Raw genomic sequence first — 20,608 nt, forward strand, 5'->3', positions numbered from 1 at the left:
AAATCGAAAAATAGACTGAAAATGACAATTTTTCAGTAGGGTTGGGTTCAGAAATCTTTTGGGTTCGAATGAGTTAACAAGTCGAACACATGCCTTAATATTGATGTACGCAATCAGCATCCCCTTTTTAAATGAGTTCAAAATAAGACATAAAACAGAATATAATTTAATGCCAAATAACACGAGTACAACATACAATTATCGATAATATTGAATCGATTTACAAGTTTAAAAGTAAATACATGAATATTAACTACAACTTGATAATCTGAAGAAATTTCGCATCGTTATTCTGAATTCATTTTGTAGTTTACAATCAAATTAATATATCTGGTTTAGCATTCAGAATCAAAGGTGCATGTTGCATAGTCTATTACTACATTGTATTGTTATTGATGCTGCAAATTGTCGATACTGGTTCGATCATCACTTCTAAATTTTACAGTGAAAAAAAAAGCCCCCTGATTTTTAAGTCCTAAACAATTACCAGAATAGCAAGAAAACAACTTTGGAACCTTAAGGACAGCTTGTGGTCATTCTTAACTAAGGGGAGCCATGCAGGCTTGACATTGGAATTGTTACAAATGACAATTAACGAAAATACATGTAGTGGTTATTCTATTATGAAATAAATATAATAAGCAATATATCAGTCTGTTCACCATTCCTTACATAGAAATGGAGGAATGAAATACTTTCCATCACGACACGACGTAGATGTGGGGTTTTGTCATCATTAAATTTCCATCCATGGAGATCCCTGCAATGCAACAAAATTAACTAAAAATGTAAAATGTCTGTTTATTTTACAACCAAACATGTAGAAAATGGTGATCTTCTGGTAGGGGCGTGTATAATACCGGAATCAGACTTGGTGAACACACAATTTTTTTCCGGATTTTGACAATCCAAAAAAAATAAATTTTAAATTAATAAATGCTGACCTTCCAACCCTATTTTTGTCGAGGATGTAACTGGAACCACACATATATTTTTATTTTGCCTTAGTTAAGGTTTGAACCATTTATTGCATTAAAAATGTCATATTCCTTTCAAAATCGCTTGTGAAAGATTGTTATTTTGCAATTTTTCTGCTTCCGCCAATGACTAATTTACACAAATCACCAGTTGGAGGTGGATCAACTATGACAGAAATCTGTATTCTTATGATAATATAAGCCTCACTTTCAAATGGCACAGCTGACGGAAGAATAATGATTTCAAAAGTGAAAAATACACAATTTGTTAGATTTGCTAAAATATGCAGTTAAAAAGAGTATTATGTATTATGAAAACAGAGAGCAATAAAACATCTTTCAATCTCTATCAAAGATCATGGCTTAAACATAATGTCCAGTGAAATTAACTGGCAATTTAATTTTCAGTTCTTGAAAGGGAAATTTTGTTTTAATATCTGAATTGTCAAATTGACAAGTGTAATTGACAAGTGTGCATAAAGTCTATAGTTACAAATCAACAAATCTAACCATTAAAGCTCATTAGAACTCATTATGTAGAAGCCACAACATCATTAATATCTCTCTGTGAATGTCCAGACACAGATGTTGGCTACATAGGTCGTAAAATCTGACCATTAAACTTTTACTTGTTTATGACCCATGAATATTTTTCATCACATCTTTCTCAGGAACTACATTACAAGGATTTCTGAAATTTGGTTTCAGGGGTTATATGAGTCAGCTATACCGTGTGATGCTTTTTCAGATTCATCACTTTACAACTTCCTGTTTACTGAACACTTATATCATTTTACACATGACATCCAAGTTGAAAATTTTCTTCGCATTTTTCTCAGGAACTACATTACAAGGATTTCTGAAATCTGGTTTCAGTGTTTATATAAGTTAGCTATACCGTGTGATGCTTTTTCAGATTCATCACTCAACAACTTCCTGTTTACCGTCAAGTATTTGGGCTGGCGGTATCATCAGTGAGCAGTAGCTCGCAGTTTCACTTGTTTATTTATGGTTTTATAACACTGAATCTGTTTCAAATTATTCAACCTATGCCAACATTTTTTCAGACTGTTTTATACCTGAATTTCAAAATGTTGGCATAGGTTGAATGAACCTAGAAAAACAAATAAACCATACAGCAACCAATGACAACCACTGAATTACAGGCTCCTAACTTCAGATGGACACATACATGTCTACTTAAAAAAGAAATGAAAATAAATTGCTTAAAGCACTTAATTTTAAAAAAATGTGACTTACTAAAATTCAAAATGTTAAGTAAAATTAAAAAGTTTGCCTAAGTCACTTGCAAAGTATTAAACTCCAAGTTGTTTAACTGTCCAAACTACATTTGGATTCCCATTACAGAGCTTTTTATTGGGGGCATTTTCCTACTAACCAAATCCTTATCACAACTAGTACTGGTTTCACAAATTTAAGGAGTTGTAAGACTAATCTGGAATGAATGAGGAGTTTTAGGACTAATAAGTATGAAAGAGGAGTTGAAAGACTTATATGGAATGAAAGAGGAGTTGTAATACTAATATGGAATGAAAGAGGAGTTGTAATACTAATATGGAATGAAGGAGGAGTTGTAAGACTAATATGGAATGAAGGAGGATTTGTAAGACTTAATATGGAATGAAGGAGGATTTGTAAGACTAATATGGAATGAAGGAGGAGTTATAAGACCAATATGGAATGAAGGAGGAGTTTTAAGACTAATATGGAATGAAGGAGAAGTTTTAAGACTAATAGAAGGAAAGCTTTATCCAATAGAAACAAAAAGTTTATATTTTTTTCTATTTCAGAAATTTAGACAGTTGAACTGTAATGGAGAAGTTTGTGTGTCAGCATTAGTGATGCAATACAGATCAAAGCACTGGAATCCAAAGTTCAAAAAAGAAAGAGGACAAAAGTTCATGAAGGTGCATTATCTAATCATAGCCAAAACATAGTTATCACTACAAGGGATGACAACTATCAGGGCCCTGTAGTCCATGGCACCTCAAATTTTACCTGGGATACTGAAATTTTGTATATTTCTACACTATGATGTTACTGTTGGTGCATGAACATTTCTAAGTTTCATCGGTGCCACAAAATTTAGAGTACCATATAGCGGGTTATTTTTGCTGGGTGTTTATTTTCGCTTATTTTGTCGAATAAAGGAAAATCCCGAAAATTTATGCATATGTTCGATACTTTCTAATAGCTGAAGCATTTTGTAAACGATTTACTTTTTCCTGTCGGCGGGTCAATAATGGTTTATGTTAGTTTATATAAGTGTAAGGTACTCTGTCAGATATTTACCCTTATTAATTTCTATCAAAAATCTCATCATAGATACCAGGATTGAAATTTTGTATTTGCTCCAGACGCGCATTTCGTCTACAGAAGACTCATCAGATTCAGTGACGCTCGAATCAAAAAAGGTTAAAAAGGCCAAATGAAGTACGAAGTTGAAGAGCATTGAGGACCAAAAATTCCTAAATGTTTTGCCAAATACAGCTAAGGTAATAAATTATATAACAGTTGCAAGTCAGTCTTGATTATTTTATAAATTAATAAGTACATCAAAGGTCCGGTCAATTTCGATACTAATCAACTGTAACATTTAGATTGATTGATTGATTGTTGGTTGCTTTACGCCGCATTAGCACAACAAGGCTATATCGCGGCGGTAACATTTAGAAGAAGTTTGTACACCTGTGACAAATATCTAAGCTACCGGTATTCTATTGATTAACTGTATCAATATATAATCAATAAATAAGACGTCATACAGGCAAAACAACAATTCAACCATAACAATAGACACTTGCTTGTCAATTTTTACAACCTTTTAACTACAACCATTTCAGTATCCACCAAAATATTTAATTGGTATTTAAGAATTTGCCAAAATAAAAAACAAAAATTTTTCATATACTTTGTTGCCCCTAAATCGCGAAAAAAAACAGCTATACGGTATCTACTAATGATTTTAGGCAAGAGTTTTCTGTCACTCTTTGGACTTTATTTTCCATGATCAATGTTTGACACATTATTTAGTACAAACATCCTATATTTGTCCTAAGCTCCTCCTGATAGCTTCAATGACTCTGTTTCCAGTGAGACGAAAATATTTGCGGAGAAAAATTAAAATACTCTTAATCTGTTATGCCTTATTCAAGTGGTATTTACAGCCAAGTTATTCCACAAAGAGATCTAACATCACTATTTAACAAGATACAATTGATGTGATAGTTTCAATATATATGCACTTGTCTCAGTTTTTTGCAAAATGGATTATTTTGGACATTTTTGTTTTATAGAAGAGAGAAGCTGAGTGTTGACTTGACAATAGCTCAAACTTGCTTTTTTATGGTTGGTGACCTGAAACGGAACATTGATTCATGTTTGTTTTTTTTTACTTCTGGATGTGTTTTTTGATATTTTTTATTTTTATGCCCCCGTCGAAGAGGAGGGGGCCGAAGTGGAGGGGGCATTAAGTTTTACCCTGGTCTGTCTGTCCAACATTGGTTTCCATTCTCTAATTTAAGTTTGCCTCAACCAAATGTTATCAAACTTATACACAATGCTTATTACCACAATACACAGATCAAGTTTGAATTTTGGTGGCGTCACTTTTACTGTTCTAGAGTTATGCCCCTTTACAAATGGAAAAATTGCTAAATTTTTCATTTTTTTTCTTAAAATATCAATGATGTCATTGTTCAAGTAATTTTTAAAATTGGAGTTATCTTCCTTTGTCCATGATTATAGTTGAATCAACTACAATCAATGCTTTATACAATGCAATGTTTAATTTTGCCTTCCATTGATTAAACACAGATCAAGTTGAATTTGGGTAGTGTCACTTTAACCATTATTGAGTTATGCCCCTTTATAAATCAAAAATTGCAAAAGTTTTAGTTTATGTTCTGTAACTTAAGTTTGCCCCAACCAAACATGAAACCTATACACAATACTAATTACCACAAAACTAAGATCAAGTACAAATTTGGGTAGCGTCATTTTTATTGTTCTTGAGTTATGTCCCTTTATAATGTTGTATGCAAGCGGGGGCATCATCTTTGTCCATGGGGACACATTCTCCATTTATTTAATTTCTCATTTTACATTTTCTTTATTCAGTTTGACCTCCCTAATTATGAAGAGCAAGTGAAAGGAAAAAAGGAAAAAACTTCCATTGATGAAGAAAGAAAAAAGATGAAGCAAGATGGAAGAAAACACCCTTCTTCCTTTAGTGTGAAACCAATAAGCATATCATCCACATGTGAGTCTAATGCAGCTTTGTAATAATGGGCTTTTCATTAAAGAGATGTCTGTTTTTAGACACAGAATAATTTGGCTTGCATGGCTGGGCAAAGATGGCAACAAAAACTAATACACATGTATATGTTCCTGATCATATGAGTATTTGGATCATAGTCATTACCATTTGTGTATACTTATATGGTCAGCCCATAGAAGTATATACTTGTTTAGTTATTAACGGGTCAGACCATATGAGAATATGCTTGTTTGGTTATTAAAGGGTCTGACCATATGAGTATATTCTTGTTTGGTTATTAACCGGCAGCACCATATGAGTATTGAGACCATATAGGTGATTTTCTAATAAATTCTAAATTCCTTCACAGAAACACACAGCTTGTTCTCTCTCTCTCTCTCCCCCCCCCCCCCCAAAAAAAAAAAAAACACAAAAAAAACTAACTGATATCCGTTATCTTTGACATGTCTGAATTTTGGTGTATCTGTTATCTTTTCCCCCAGTGTTTTTTCAATTAAATGAAAATAAGTAGAAATTACTGATCAGTTACAACCAATGCTTTATACAATGCAATGTTTAATTTTATTTCCCTCTGATAAATTAAGCAATCTTTACCCTTCTGTGCTGACAAGCACTTTGATTCTTTTCCGTTCTCTAAAGTTTGCCTCAACTAAATGTTATGAAACTTATACACAATGCTTATTACCACAAAACTCAGATCAAGTACAAATTTGGGTAGCGTCACTTTTACCGTTCTGAGTTATGTCCCTTTACATCATTATATGCAAGCAGGGGCATCATCTGTGTCCCATGGACACATTCCCCATTTGTTATTTGCATATGGGTTGCTATGACCAAGGATGTAAATATTATAACTATAGACTTGTAGGGCCTTTAACAATGAGCAAAACACACACTGTATAAGGTGCCACAAAAAACCCTGGCATTAAAAAATGAGAACCAATTCAAAAGATTTTAAAACAACAAATGATAAACAAATAAGGTAGACAACAACCGACAACCACTGAATTACAGGCTCCCGACTTGGGACTGCCACATAAAGAATGTGGCAGGGTTATACATGTGTGTAAGCACTCAACCCTCACCTAACCTGGTACAGTGATTAACAGAACAACATATTTAACAACAAACTATAAAAATCAGTTGAAAAGGCTGGATTCATCAGATTGACACAAAAACCCTAACAAAAATACAAAAAACACAAGGTGCTGATTTAAGAGTACTCACAGACTGTTCTTAAGTAACAGACTAATTCAGAATTATTGTTGGATTATTGGAAAGTAACTGCTATTGAATTTTGATTGGGACAGATGTTATTTAGGAGGAAGTGGAGACAGTCAGACTTTAGCATAATTTAGGAGGATGTGAGTTGAAATTCAGGAGTAAAATAAAAAACTTATTTGAACAAAATCTTGTTTAGACTGGTTTAACATTATTAATAAGATGATTTCATTTGATTTTAGCTAATGTCTTAGAGGCCTATATTCCTCCAGAAGGAGATGGAAAAACATCACTTATTTCAAAAACTGTGAGTACTTTGATTCCTTCATTTTTTCACCATGAGCATAAAAGCCAAGTTTTGATCTTTATGGATTTGAAGTACACATTGTTCTGCTTACTGTTTACGTCAAGTGAAAGAAATAAAGAATACAAAGAATTTCAGTCTATTTACTGCTGCTGTAACCTTGACAATTGACCTAGTGACCTAAAAATCATTAGAGGTCTTTTTCACCCACATTATCCACCAAAAATAGGTTATTAGTCCCCTACCGACGAAGTCGAAGGGGACTTTAGGCTTGCACTCCGTCCGTCTGTCTGTCCATTCGTCTGTCCATCCGTCAGTCCGGCAAATCAGCTTTCCACACTTTTTTTCTTCGTTCTTGAAGATATTGATTTGATATTTGGTATATAGTTTTATCATGACAAGTTATAGATCAAGTTCGAATTTTGTTCCGGTCTGATGATTTAGTCCAGAGTTATCATGGTCCATATCTAATGTTAGAGTACTACATTTTGTATGTTAAACCATATTTCTCCTTCAAAGAGAGATAACTCATTTTTTTATACGACCGCAAAAATTGAAAATTTTTTGGTCGTATATTGGTATGACGTTGGCGTCGTCGTCGTCGTCGTCGTCGTTGTCGTCGTCGTCGTCGTCGTCGTCGTCCGGCGTCGTCTGGCGTCGTCCGAAGACACATTGGTTTTCGCACTCTAACTTTAGTTTAAGTGAATGGATCTCCATGAAATTTTACCATAAGGTTCAATACCATGAAAGGAAGGTTGGGATTGATTTTGGGGGTTATGGTACCAACAGTTAAGGAATTAGGGGCCAAAAAGGGGCCAACAATAAGCATTTTTGTAACTTCCAGACAATAACTTGTGTGTAAGTGTATGGATCTCTCTGACATTGTACCACAAGGTTCCATATCACAAAGGGAAGGCTGTAATTGATTTTGGGGGTAATTGCCTCAAAATGTTAGGAATTAGGGGCCAAAAAAGGGGCAAAAAACAAGCATTTTTCTAGTTTCATGACAATAACTTGTGTGTAAGTGTTTGGATATTTCTGAAATTGTACTACAAGGTTCCATATCACAAAGGGAAAGCTGGAATTGAGTTTGGGGGTAATTGCCCGAAACGTTTAGGAATTGGGGGCCAAAAAGGGGCCAAAAATAAGCATTTTTCTAGTTTCCAGACAATAACTTGTGTTCAAGTGTATGGATCTCTCTGAAATTGTACTGCAAGGTACCATACCACAAAGGGAAGGCTGAGATTGAGTTTGGGGGTGATGAATCATAAGGGGGTTCAAAAAATTTTGGGGGGGGGGGATTTTTTTTTTTTTCTTTTTTTTTTCTTTTTTTCCTTTTTTTTTTTCTTTTAAAATTTTCCATTTTAAGTTGGTTATTTCTGATTTATATTTAAAAGCAAATAATAATGATATGGTAGGAGATACACACCAAACAGGATGTGTAAATTATTATATAATAAGTATTGTGCAATAGCAAGAAATTTTCAATTGCACAGTATTGCACAATAGCAAGAAATCTTCAATTGCACAGTATTGCGCAATAGCAAGAAATCTTCAATTGCACAGTATTGCGCAATAGCAAGAAATATCCAATATCACAATATTGCGCAATAGCAAGAAATTGTCAATTGTACAGTATTGCGCAATAGCAAGAAATAATCAATTGCACAGTATTGTGCAAAAGAAGATACTTCGTATAAATTGCTTATTTCTTGATCAATTTCAATGGGGTTTTATTCTTGAATTCTTGGGGTTCTTTAATATGCTGAATCTAACCGTGTATTAAGTTTTTAGATTTTGGGCCCCGTTTTTAAATTGGTCCACATTGAGGTCCAAAGGGTCCAAAATTTAACTTTGTTTGATTTCATCAAAAATTGAATTATTGGGGTTCTTTGATATGCCGAATCTAACCGTGTATTTAGTTTCTTAATTTTTGGTTCTGTTTTCAAATTGGTCTACATAAAGGTCCAAAGGGTCCAAAATTAAACTTAGTTTGATTTCAACAAAAATTGAATATATGGGGTTTTTTGATATGCTGAATCTAACCATGTATTTAGATTTTTGATTATGGGCCCAGTTTTCGAGTTGGTCCAAATCGGGGTCCAAAATTAAACTTTGTTTGATTTCAACAAAAATTGAATATATGGGGTTCTTTGATATGCTGAATCTAACCATGTATTTAGATTTTTGATTATGGGCCCAGTTTTCAAGTTGGTCCAAATCGGGGTCCAAAATTAAACTTTGTTTGATTTCAACAAAAATTGAATATATGGGGTTCTTTGATATGCTGAATCTAACCATGTATTTAGATTTTTGATTGTTGGGCCCCGTTATCAACTTTGTCCACATTGAGATCAAAAGGGTCCAAAATTAAACTTTGTTTGATTTCATCAAAAATTGAATATATGGGGTTCTTTGATATGCTGAATCTAACCATGTATTTAGATTTTTGATTATGGGCCCAGTTTTCGAGTTGGTCCAAATCGGGGTCCAAAATTAAACTTTGTTTGATTTCAACAAAAATTGAATATATGGGGTTCTTTGATATGCTGAATCTAACCATGTATTTAGATTTTTGATTATGGGCCCAGTTTTCAAGTTGGTCCAAATCGGGGTCCAAAATTAAACTTTGTTTGATTTCAACAAAAATTGAATATATGGGGTTCTTTGATATGCTGAATCTAACCATGTATTTAGATTTTTGATTGTTGGGCCCCGTTATCAACTTTGTCCACATTGAGATCAAAAGGGTCCAAAATTAAACTTTGTTTGATTTCATCAAAAATTGAATATATGGGGTTCTTTGATATGCTGAATCTAACCATGTATTTAGATTTTTGATTATGGGCCCAGTTTTCAAGTTGGTCCAAATCGGGGTCCAAAATTAAACTTTGTTTGATTTCAACAAAAATTGAATATATGGGGTTCTTTGATATGCTGAATCTAACCATGTATTTAGATTTTTGATTATGGGCCCAGTTTTCAAGTTGGTCCAAATCGGGGTCCAAAATTAAACTTTGTTTGATTTCAACAAAAATGGAATATATGGGGTTCTCTAATATGCTGAATCTAACCGTGTATTAAGTTTTTGGATTTTGGGCCCCGTTTTTAAATTGGTCCACATTGAAGTCCAAAGGGTCCAAAATTTAACTTTGTTTGATTTCATCAAAAATTGAATTATTGGGGTTCTTTGATATGCCGAATCTAACTGTGTATTTAGATTCTTAATTTTTGGTTCCGTTTTCAAATTGGTCTACATAAAGGTCCAAAGGGTCCAAAATTAAACTTAGTTTGATTTTAACAAAAATTGAATTTTTAGGGTTCTTTGATATGCTGAATCTAAACATGTATTTAGATTTTTGATTATGGGCCCAGTTTTCAAGTTGGTCCAAATCGGGGTCCAAAATTAAACTTTGTTTGATTTCAACAAAAATTGAATATATGGGGTTCTTTGATATGCTGAATCTAACCATGTATTTAGATTTTTGATTTTTGGGCCCTGTTATCATTTTTGTCCACATTGAGATCAAAAGGGTCCAAAATTAAACTTTGTTTGATTTCATCAAAAATTGAATTCTTGGGGTTCTTTGATATGCTGAATCTAACCATGTATTTAGATTTTGGATATTGGACCATAATAGGTGAATGTCCAATTTAAAATTTTTAAGTTCTTAGACCACATTCATTCTGTGTCAGAAACCTATGCTGTGTCAAATATTTAATCACAATCCAAATTCAGAGCTGTATCAAGCTTGAATGTTGTGTCCATACTTGCCCCAACTGTTCAGGGTTCGACCTCTGCGGTCGTATCAAGCTGCGCCCTGCGGAGCATTTTATTAAAGACATTCTTTGGTTAATTGTTTGAAGTGTTTTTTATTTTGTATAAACTAATTTTCTGAATGCTATATACATAAAAAAAAATTATGAAGTGTAATCTTTTAATTAGATAATAATCTATTTTTATTAAGGTATATATTTCATTACATTACATTGTGTATATATAAAAGTTGTTGACATTTTATAGATAAGTTACAAATCTATATTACTTTGTGACAAATGAAAGAAAAAATATTTGGAACTATTAATTATATTTGATTATAACTTGAAAATAAATATACATATAGATTCTTACATTGATACCAGTGGATTATCGGATTTATCCAATCGAGATAGTTAAATTATCAATTTTAAAGTCTTAGCCTCGGCGAGGACTTTAAAATTTATAATTTAACTATCAAGATTGGATAAATCCGATAATCCACGAGTAACTGTGTAAGAATCTTTTTCTCTAATGATTAAAAAATAAATTTTCCTTTTTTGCTAAACTAAAATCCCCTTCGAGTGCCTTCCACTTTCCATAAAGTTGTCAATTTCATTAATACCTGTTAGGATATTTTGATGCATCCAGTGAGCTGAGAAAGGTTATGACCCTTAAACTCATCCAATCATCTTCTGAGATCACTGGCAACCACACGTTGATTAAATTTTTTTGATACAATGGGTTCGGAAAGGGATAAATTTCCATAGAATTAGAGAAATTGTATTACATCATATCTAATTTTAGAGAACTATTAATCACATCTAATGTTAGAGTGTTTTTCACACTTTTTTTCATCATGCTTGAAGATATTGATTGATAATTGGTATATAGTTTTATCATGACAAGTTACAGATCAACTTCAAATTTTTGTTTCGGTCTGATAATTTTGTGCAGAGTTATGGTCCTTGGACTTGAAAAATTCACTCATATAATCAGTTTTCCACTCTGTTTTTAGTCATGCTTGAAGATATTGACTTGATATTTTCTTTTTGTTTACACCATGACAAGTTATAGAACAAGTTAGCATTTTGTTCCAGTATAATGAATTTCTACCCGGTAGGGGACTATGTATTGCCATGCAATACTCTCGGAAAGCTTGTTTTTTTCATGTTGGGGCCTTAAATAGCCGAATATACAGTATCGGTTGTTTCATTGTTGAAGGATGTATGGTGGCTATAATTGCCTACTAACACTTTATTTTAACTCTTGTGGAAAGTTGTATCATTTGCAATCATACCACATCTCCTCATTTTTAGCTCACCTGGCCCGAAGGGCCAAGTGAGCTTTTCTCATCACTTGGCGTCCGGCGTCGTCCGTCGTTGGCGTTAACTTTTTACATTTTGAACTTCTTCTAGAGAACCACTGAATGGAATGAAACCAAACATGGCATGAATGTTCCTTATGAGGTGCTGACCAAGTGTTGTTACTTTGTAGCGAATCCATCATCCAAGATGGCCGCCAGTGGGGGACTTAGTTTAACATAGGACCCTATGGGAAATACATACAAATGTCTTCTTTTAGAGAACCACTGAATGGAATGAAACCAAACATGGCATGAATGTTTCTTATGAAGTGCTGACCGAGTGTTGTTACTTTGAAGCCGATCCATAATCCAAGATGGCCGCCAGCGGGGGACTTAGTTTAACATAGGACCCTATGGGAAATACATACAAATGTCTTCTTTTAGAGAACCACTGAATGGAATGAAACCAAACATGGTATGAATGTTCCTTATGAGGTGCTGACCGAGTGTTGTTACTTTGAAGTCGATCCAAAAATCCAAGATGGCCGCCAGCGGGGGACTTAGTTTAACATGGGACCCTATGGGAAATACATACAAATGTCTTCTTTTAGAGAACCAGAGAATGGAATGAAACCAAACATGGCATGAATGTTCCTTATGAGGTGCTGACCAAGTGTTGTTACTTTGAAGCGGATCCATAATCCAAGATGGCCGCCTGCGGGGGACTTAGTTTAACATAGGACCCTATGGGAAATACATACAAATGTCTTCTTTTAGAGAACCACTGAATTGAATGAAACCAAACATGGTATGAATGTTCCTTATGAGGTGCTGACCAAATGTTGTTACTTTGAAGCCGATCCATTATCTAAGATGGCCGCCATCGGGGGACTTATTTTAACATAGGACCCCATGGGAAATACATACAAATGTCTTCTTTTAGAGAACCACTGAATGGAATGAAACCAAACATAGCCTGAATGTTCTTTATGAGGTGCTGACCAAGTGTTGTTACTTTGAAGCTGATCTATCATCCAAGATGGCTGCCTCAGGGGGACTTAGTTTAACATAGGACCCTAAGGGAAATACATACAAATGTCTTCTTTTAGAGAACCACTGTATGGAATGAAACCAAACATGGCATGACTGTTCCTTATGAGGTGCTGACCAAGTGTTGTTACTTTGAAGCCGATTCATCATCCAAGATGGCCGCCTGCGGGGGACTTAGTTTAACATAGGACCCTATGCAAAATATTTACAAATGTTTTCTTTTAGAGAACCACTGAATGGAATGAAACCAAACATGGCATGAATGTTCCTTATGAAGGGCTGACCAAGTGTTGTTACTTTGAAGCCGATCCATCATCCAAGATGGCCACCAGCTGGGGACAGTGTTTAACAAAGGACCCTACGGACAATACATACAAATGTCTTCTTTTACAGAACCACTGAATGGATTGAAACCAATCATGGCATGAATGTTCCTTATGAGGTGCTGACTAAGTGTTGTTACTTTGAAGCTGATCCTTCATCCATGATGGCTGCCAGCGGGGGACTTCCTTTAACATAAGACCATATTGGAAATACATACAAATGCTTCTTCTAGAGGTGCACTGAATGGAATGAAACCAAACATGGCATAAATGTTTCTTATGAGGTGTTGATGAAGTGTTGCTACTTTGTTGCTGATTTACTGTTCAAGATGGCCACCAGGATTTTTTATTGACTTACAGAGCCAATATTAAACCAAATTTGGCCTCACTCATTATTAGGGTATCTGTTATGATTTTAATCTATTTTAACATGATTTCCAAAACCAAAGTAGAATCAGGTGAGCGACACAGGCTCTTGAGAGCCTCTAGTTTTTATTAAAATCTGATATATGGCTAAAAAAATATTGTCTCATAACAAAACTTATCCAAAATTACAGTCAATATGTACTGTGACTTTGACCTCCTGACCTTAAAATCAATAGCAGCTTTATTCTTCTCAAGTGACACTTTCTAGCTATGTTTGGTGAATGTTGGACAAATGTTTCAAATGATATCATTCTGAAACAAAATTTTTGCCCCAATTTCAGTCTGAATTGCTACTGTGACCTTGACCTTTGAACTAGTGACGTCAAAATCAATATTAATTTATAAATTATGCCTTTTTAAAGGGATCTTAATAATGTTCAATGAAATTAACTTCTTATTGAAATTTAATTGATAAATTTCTCTTCTTTCTTTTTTACTTATTCTTTAAATCATGCTACAGGGCTATTTAAGTTACAGATGTCTGAGAAGTAACAAAACAATAAACAGTTTCATTATGATGATATGTTACTGCAAAAAAAAAGAAGCATTACATGAAATATATTGAATTTTTAGCAAACAAAGCAGTATGCAACAAAATATAGGAGGATAAAACGATTTTGTAATCAGCAAAAATAGTAGCAAACCTATAGATTGAGCTTTCTCTCCAAGTTCTTCCCACTTCACCCTGTCAGATAAAAAAAAGTTAAGTTCTCCCTATTATTCTGTTGTGTGAACCTGGTATCCATAATATATCATACATCTAATAGAAATCAATAAAAAAGAAATTTAAAACGCCTGTATTTTGTTTTTTCTCTTAAATTTGTACTGTTAGAACATGGTATTTTCTTTCAAAGTATTGACTTATTAGCAAGTATTTAAAAAAATGTGTAATGTATCAAAGAGATTTTCTATTACCATAATATTGTTACTTGTTTTCTAAATTGTTGGCATTTGGTATTTAGACATACTGAAAAAAACCATTGAATCAGGAATCATTAAAATAAATGCACATGGTGAAAGTACAAATTACACTGCCAGGGAGATGCATGAGACAATTTTTATATCAGAAGAATGTCAAATAATATTCAATTAATACTAGTGTCAAAGCTTAAGTCTTGGATTTCTGATATGAAAACGTCAACTGACTTTTAAACTGATTGACTTTTTCTTGAGTATTAACAGTAGAAAAGGAGAAAGATTTCTAGCATAGATTAGTAACCAGATTTGACAAGTTTTCTATATAAATTGAGAACAGTAACCGTCCTGTAATTGGGAAGAAACATTTTTATAATTTTTTCACTTTTCAGTAATATTTGACATAAACATTTGTTCTTTGGTTTTTATACGACCGCAAAAAAATTTTTGTGGTCGTATATTGGTATGACGTTGGCGTCGTCGTCGTCGTCGTCGTCGTCGTCGTCCGGCGTCGTCGTCCGAATACACATTAGTTTTCGCACTCTAACTTTAGTTTAAGTAAATGGATCTCAATGAAATTTTACCATAAGGTTCAATACCACAAAAGGAAGGTGGGGATTGATTTTGGGGGTTATGGTACTAACAGTTAAGGAATTAGGGGCCAAAAGGGGCCAAAAATAAGCATTTTTGTAACTTCCAGACATAACTTGTGTGTAAGTGTATGGATCTCTCTGACATTGTACCACAAGGTTCCATATCACAAAGGGAATGCTGGGATTGATTTTGGGGGTAATTTCCTCCAAATTTTAGGAATTGGGGGCCAAAAAGGGGCAAAAAACAAGCATTTTTATACGACCATGACAATATCTTGTTTGTAAGTGTATGGATCTTTATGAAATTGTACTACAAGGTTCCATATCACAAAAGGAATACTGGGATTGATTTTTGGGGTAATTTCCTCCAAATTTTAGGAATTAGGGGCCAAAAAGGGGCAAAAAACAAGCATTTTTCTAGTTTCATGACAATAACTTGTTTGTAAGTGTATGGATCTTTATGAAATTGTACTACAAGGTTCCATATCACAAAGGGAAGGCTGGGATTGATTTTGGGGGTTTTCCCTCAAAATTTTAGTAATTAGGGGCCATAAAAGGGCAAAAAAAACATGCATTTTTCTAGTTTCAGGACAATAACTTGTGTGTAAGTGTATGGATCTTTATGAAATTGTACTGCAAGGTTCCATATCACAAAGGGAAAGCTGGAATTGAGTTTGGGGGTAATTGCCCTAAACGTTTAGGAATTTGGGGCCAAAAAGGGGCCAAAAAACAAGCATTTTTCTAGTTTCCAGACAATAACTTGTGTTCAAGTGTATGAATCTCTCTGAAATTGTACTGCAAGGTACCATACCACAAAGGGAAAGCTGGGATTGAGTTTGGGGGTGATGAATCATAAGGGGGTTCAAAAAATTGGGGGGGGATTTTTTTTTCCTTTTTTTTCTTTAACATTTTTCATTTTAAATTGGTTATTTCTGATTTATATATAAAAGCAAATAATAATGATATGGTTTGAATAGGCATACATGTGAACCTCCCGACGGGAGTACAATAATCCCGTTTTCAGGGGTCTCCTCCCGACCTCCCGTTGAAGAGGAAAAAATCCCGTGCATGAAATTTTTCATGAATGAAAAATTTCTGCCCAACATATCATCTCAGGCATCTGGTGTAACTGACATTACCTGAAGTTATATTTTACCTGTAAATCAATTAACATGCATAATTATATGGCTTCACTTGTCAGCTTGGGTGTCAAACATACAGGTAATCAACGATTTTTACCTCAGGCTAACTGCCGTTGTGTAACAAAAACTGTGTATTTATTGGGTTACTTCCCTTGATTTATCCTGTTTTAAGTTACTTTCCTTTTAATAATGAAAATATTTAAAAGAATATAAATAAAATATAAATTGAACAAATAATCATAAAAGGATGGTTATTAAATGATTTTAAATGTCTTAGGACAAATAAAAAAATAATAATTTGAAAATTATTTGAGGATTCTAGACTTCCTTTCAAGGCTTAAATTGAAATTTATATAATAGCTATGACCCTAATTTTACAGATAAAATGATTTTCTGAGTTTGCAAATAAAAACTATTTGCAAGAGAAAAAAAAAAAAAAAAACTATTTGCAGATAGCTAAACAAATGTTCTGGTTGCAATGATTGTTTTATAGAATATGAAGTAAAAAATTTAAAGAACATACTGGAAAAATACAATGTTAGATTGAACATGTAGAATATAAAGATGGAGAAACTTTATAAGTACAAGGGTACTATAAACATAATAAATTGGATGGAAAGTTGAAGAAAACACACTTTAAAAGACCATTTTTACAGCACACGGTTACATTTACAACAAAATTAATGTCGATTAAAAACCTCCTGATCTGAGTCCTAATCTCCTGACCAAAATTTCCCAATCTCCTGATCTGAGTTTCACAGTCCATCACATGTATGAATAGGTAAATTGAAAATTTTTAAGTTCTTAGACCACTTTCATTCTGTGTCAGAAACCTATGCTGTGTCAAATATTTAATTACAATCCAAATTCAGTGCTGTATCAAGCTTGAATGTTGTATCCATACTTGCCCCAACTGTTCAGGGTTCGACCTCTGCGGTCGTATCAAGCTGCGCCCCAGCGGAGCATTTTATTATATTTACAGGGAGCCAAAGATAAACTTTCAGAATTTGGAAAAACTGGTAAATCTTACAATGCGATCAGAAAAATTAAACAGTTTGAAGAGTATTTCTCCAGTAAAACATTCCCATCAGAGGCAATAGAGATTTTTAAAGAAGCACAGAAACTAATTGAAGAGTAAGATTTAGTATATATGTTATAGAAATACATGGTTCCCACATGTCATTAGAGAATAAGCTGTAGACAGCAACTAATAAGTGAAAAAAATTAAATTTTTATGAAAATATGATTAACTTTTTTAAAGATTAAGCAAAGAACCAGAAATATTTCAACAGAATAACAGTCTGCTTCGATGACAAATAAACAACCAACTTGTGAATGAAAAAACACAAACAAAAACAGTAAAAATCAAAATATGGGATCAATAGTTTCATTTTTTTGGCTTTCAAAAGTGAGTCTAAGTGTTTCATTAGGAAGGACAGACATAATCAAAGTCAACATTGAACAAAAGAAACTGAATATTTAAAAATCACAAAAGTAAATTTGATGTTAAACAGCCCTCAAGATAGAAATTAAAAGGAACAGTGAACTCTTTCTTTTCAAATTAATTGATCTTGTTTGTGATGCAGTAGGTTGGGTGTCTACAAATGTATTTTGGTGGAGTTTAAGACATACTAATTCTAAATTCCATAAAAGAATAATGTTACCAACATTTGGTGGCGTCACTTTAACCGTTCTAGAGTTATGCCCCTTTACAAATGGAAAAAATGCTGAATTTTTCGTTTCCGTTCTCTAACTTAAGTTTGCCGCAACTAAATGTTATGAAACTTATACACAATGCTTATTACCACAAATCACAGATCAAGTTTGAATTTTGGTGGCGTCACTTTTACCGTTCTAGAGTTATGCCCCTTTACAAATGGAAAAATTGCTGAATTACGTTTCCGTTCTCTAAGTTAAATTTGCCCCAACTTAATGTTGTGGAACTTATAAACAATGCTTAATACCACAAAACTCAGATCAAGTACAAATTTGGGTAGCGCCACTTTTACCGTTCTTGGGTTTTGTCCCTTTATAATGTTATATGCAAGCGAGGACACATTCTGTTAGAAATAATATCTTTAAGCCAACTTTTTTATATATATGTTTCAACATGGAAGTAATATTTAAAAGGAATAACAACGACTAATTAGCATGTATTAACAGCCTGCAGAGCTCTGTACTAAAGTCATATGATTTTATTCAATTATAGTCTCAGCGGCAAGACCCCTTTGGTTACTATCTGTGATACTGCGGTTGTAAAATGGCATCTGGAATTTCTTATCAGTCACATGATTTTATCGAGTCCGGTAATTATAAAGCACCTGTGTGAAATCCGAGGTTTATTAATAAGAAGGTGGCGCTGTATCATATAAAACCTCTACCTTCAGAAAGAAGTCGTATGATGTAAAAAACTTGAAAAACGGACGAGAATTGATCAACCTACAACAGTTTAGTTCGGAAAATTGTATTTAATTTAGCATATTTTTGCTTTTTACCGTTTGTTTTAAACTGTTCTAAAAGTATTTTCCGGTTAAAAGCGGATCCCGAGTAAACAGTTAAATACCGATGAATCGATCAGGTTTCACATGATGTTGAACAAAATAATGTAGACAGATGTAGACATAGAATATTTTACTGTTGAAATGTGCCAAGTTTATCGAGATTTATAAAAATATTTACTTTCAACAAGTAATTGATTACGTTATTGAAACTGGACAATGAAAATCGGGATCAAAAGTTCGTAAACATGTTAAATTTATATCCATTTTAAAAAAGTGTTTACAATTGAATACTAATATTAATGTAGCACGTTACAGCAAAAAGAAAATCAACCATACAAAACGAGCTTGACGCTATCTGTCTAACCGCAAATTTATTTTATATGAATTTGTTTATGTACAAATTAAAGAATAGAAACGTTTAAAATTGTGAATATTTAATTTGCCTGGTATACACGGAAGACTTGGATTATTCGTATTTAATAAAAGGGGGTCGAAACATATTTTTTGTACAATCATCTTCTTAACTTTCAGAAATGTCTTCTTAATTAACTGCATGGTTTTAAGTATTAAAATTGAAAATGATCCACCCTTTTTCTTAAATTCAATATGTGATAACTGTCGGCCTAAACTATTAAGATCGAAAAAGACATAAATAGGAAAAATAGACTAAAATCAACATTGAATGACTGACTCTATTCGGTAGCGTACAGCAGCGGAATGTAACGAGTGAACTATTCGGGTTACTTCGTACGTACATACGACAACAACTGGTCTATTCGTAATTTTCCGGGAACACGAAAATGACCGAAAAGTGTCAGTGATTTGATCTATCACATGCCGAGAGTCAATTACCATGCCATATATTAAACCAATTAACGAGTTATCGAAAGATGGGCGGTAATGCAGATGAAACCTTTGAAGTGACGACGTTGTTATTCCTTTCAATATTACTTCCATGGTTTCAATGATTTTTTTTTGCCATTTAGCTTGCTACAAACCATGTTTTAAGCAGTGAAATTACAGAATGATTTAAATGAGGACTTATTTTTATGGTTATCTGTTTTCATCCATAAAAATTCACATTTTTGGGATATTTTTGATTGGGGTAATTAAGTTTAGGGTTTAATAAGAAATTTGTGTATCCCACTGATTGCTCTGATAACATGATATAACCAAAGGCAAATGGTACTTTTTTCAGAAAGAGATTAAAACAAAATTTTTTAAAGATATTTTCACTTCTAGGAAATTGACAACTGTTGGCCTATCAAACCAAAAAGCTTTTTTGATGGATCAAAGTAGATCTTCAATATTAGAAAATAAATATATCTGCTAGACTTTTCAATGTTTTCTACTGAATAAAATCAGTCAATGACTTCTGTGTAATTATAATGATAAACAATTTGATGACCGTCAACTTGTTTTCATTAAGTGGATATTTAACATACAATATTCTGGTAAATTTGTTCCTTTAGGATTGTAGTTTTGATTTTAAGTATACTTTTCTTTTAAGTACCAAAGTTGTTTTAAAAGGATAAGGCATGTAAGTAGTGCATAAAACTTTGAAATTAATTTAATCATTATATTTCAGTGTGGAGAAAAATGAAGACCGACTTCATGAATTAGTAACAGAATATGCCTACCCTGTATGTATATGTACATTAATATTCAATTGAAAATGAATTGATTATGGAATAAAGCACATTAAGAGGCAGTCAGAATTTTTTACAAAAGTTATAGGAGATTTTTCCAACAAGGATATAGATATCACAAATTGGTAAAAAATTTTACCAAAT

The 20,608-nt window shown here is 33.3% G+C and overlaps 1 protein-coding gene across 1 annotated transcript in view; it reads left to right on the forward strand.

Annotated features, from left to right (window-relative positions):
* Positions 1 to 20,608, forward strand: part of LOC127728116 (probable 39S ribosomal protein L45, mitochondrial) — a 33,971-nt gene that overhangs the window by 5,901 nt on the left and 7,462 nt on the right. The window contains exons 2-6 of the mRNA XM_052235353.1: positions 2,789 to 2,905; positions 5,118 to 5,259; positions 6,741 to 6,805; positions 17,297 to 17,448; positions 20,404 to 20,458. Coding sequence (XP_052091313.1) covers positions 2,789 to 2,905; positions 5,118 to 5,259; positions 6,741 to 6,805; positions 17,297 to 17,448; positions 20,404 to 20,458 — 531 coding nt within the window. The remainder of the gene's footprint in view (positions 1 to 2,788; positions 2,906 to 5,117; positions 5,260 to 6,740; positions 6,806 to 17,296; positions 17,449 to 20,403; positions 20,459 to 20,608) is intronic.

The sequence above is a fragment of the Mytilus californianus genome, unplaced genomic scaffold, assembly GCF_021869535.1.
Source record: "Mytilus californianus isolate M0D057914Y unplaced genomic scaffold, xbMytCali1.0.p SCAF_2, whole genome shotgun sequence".
In the NCBI taxonomy this organism is placed as follows: Eukaryota; Metazoa; Mollusca; class Bivalvia; order Mytilida; family Mytilidae; genus Mytilus; species Mytilus californianus.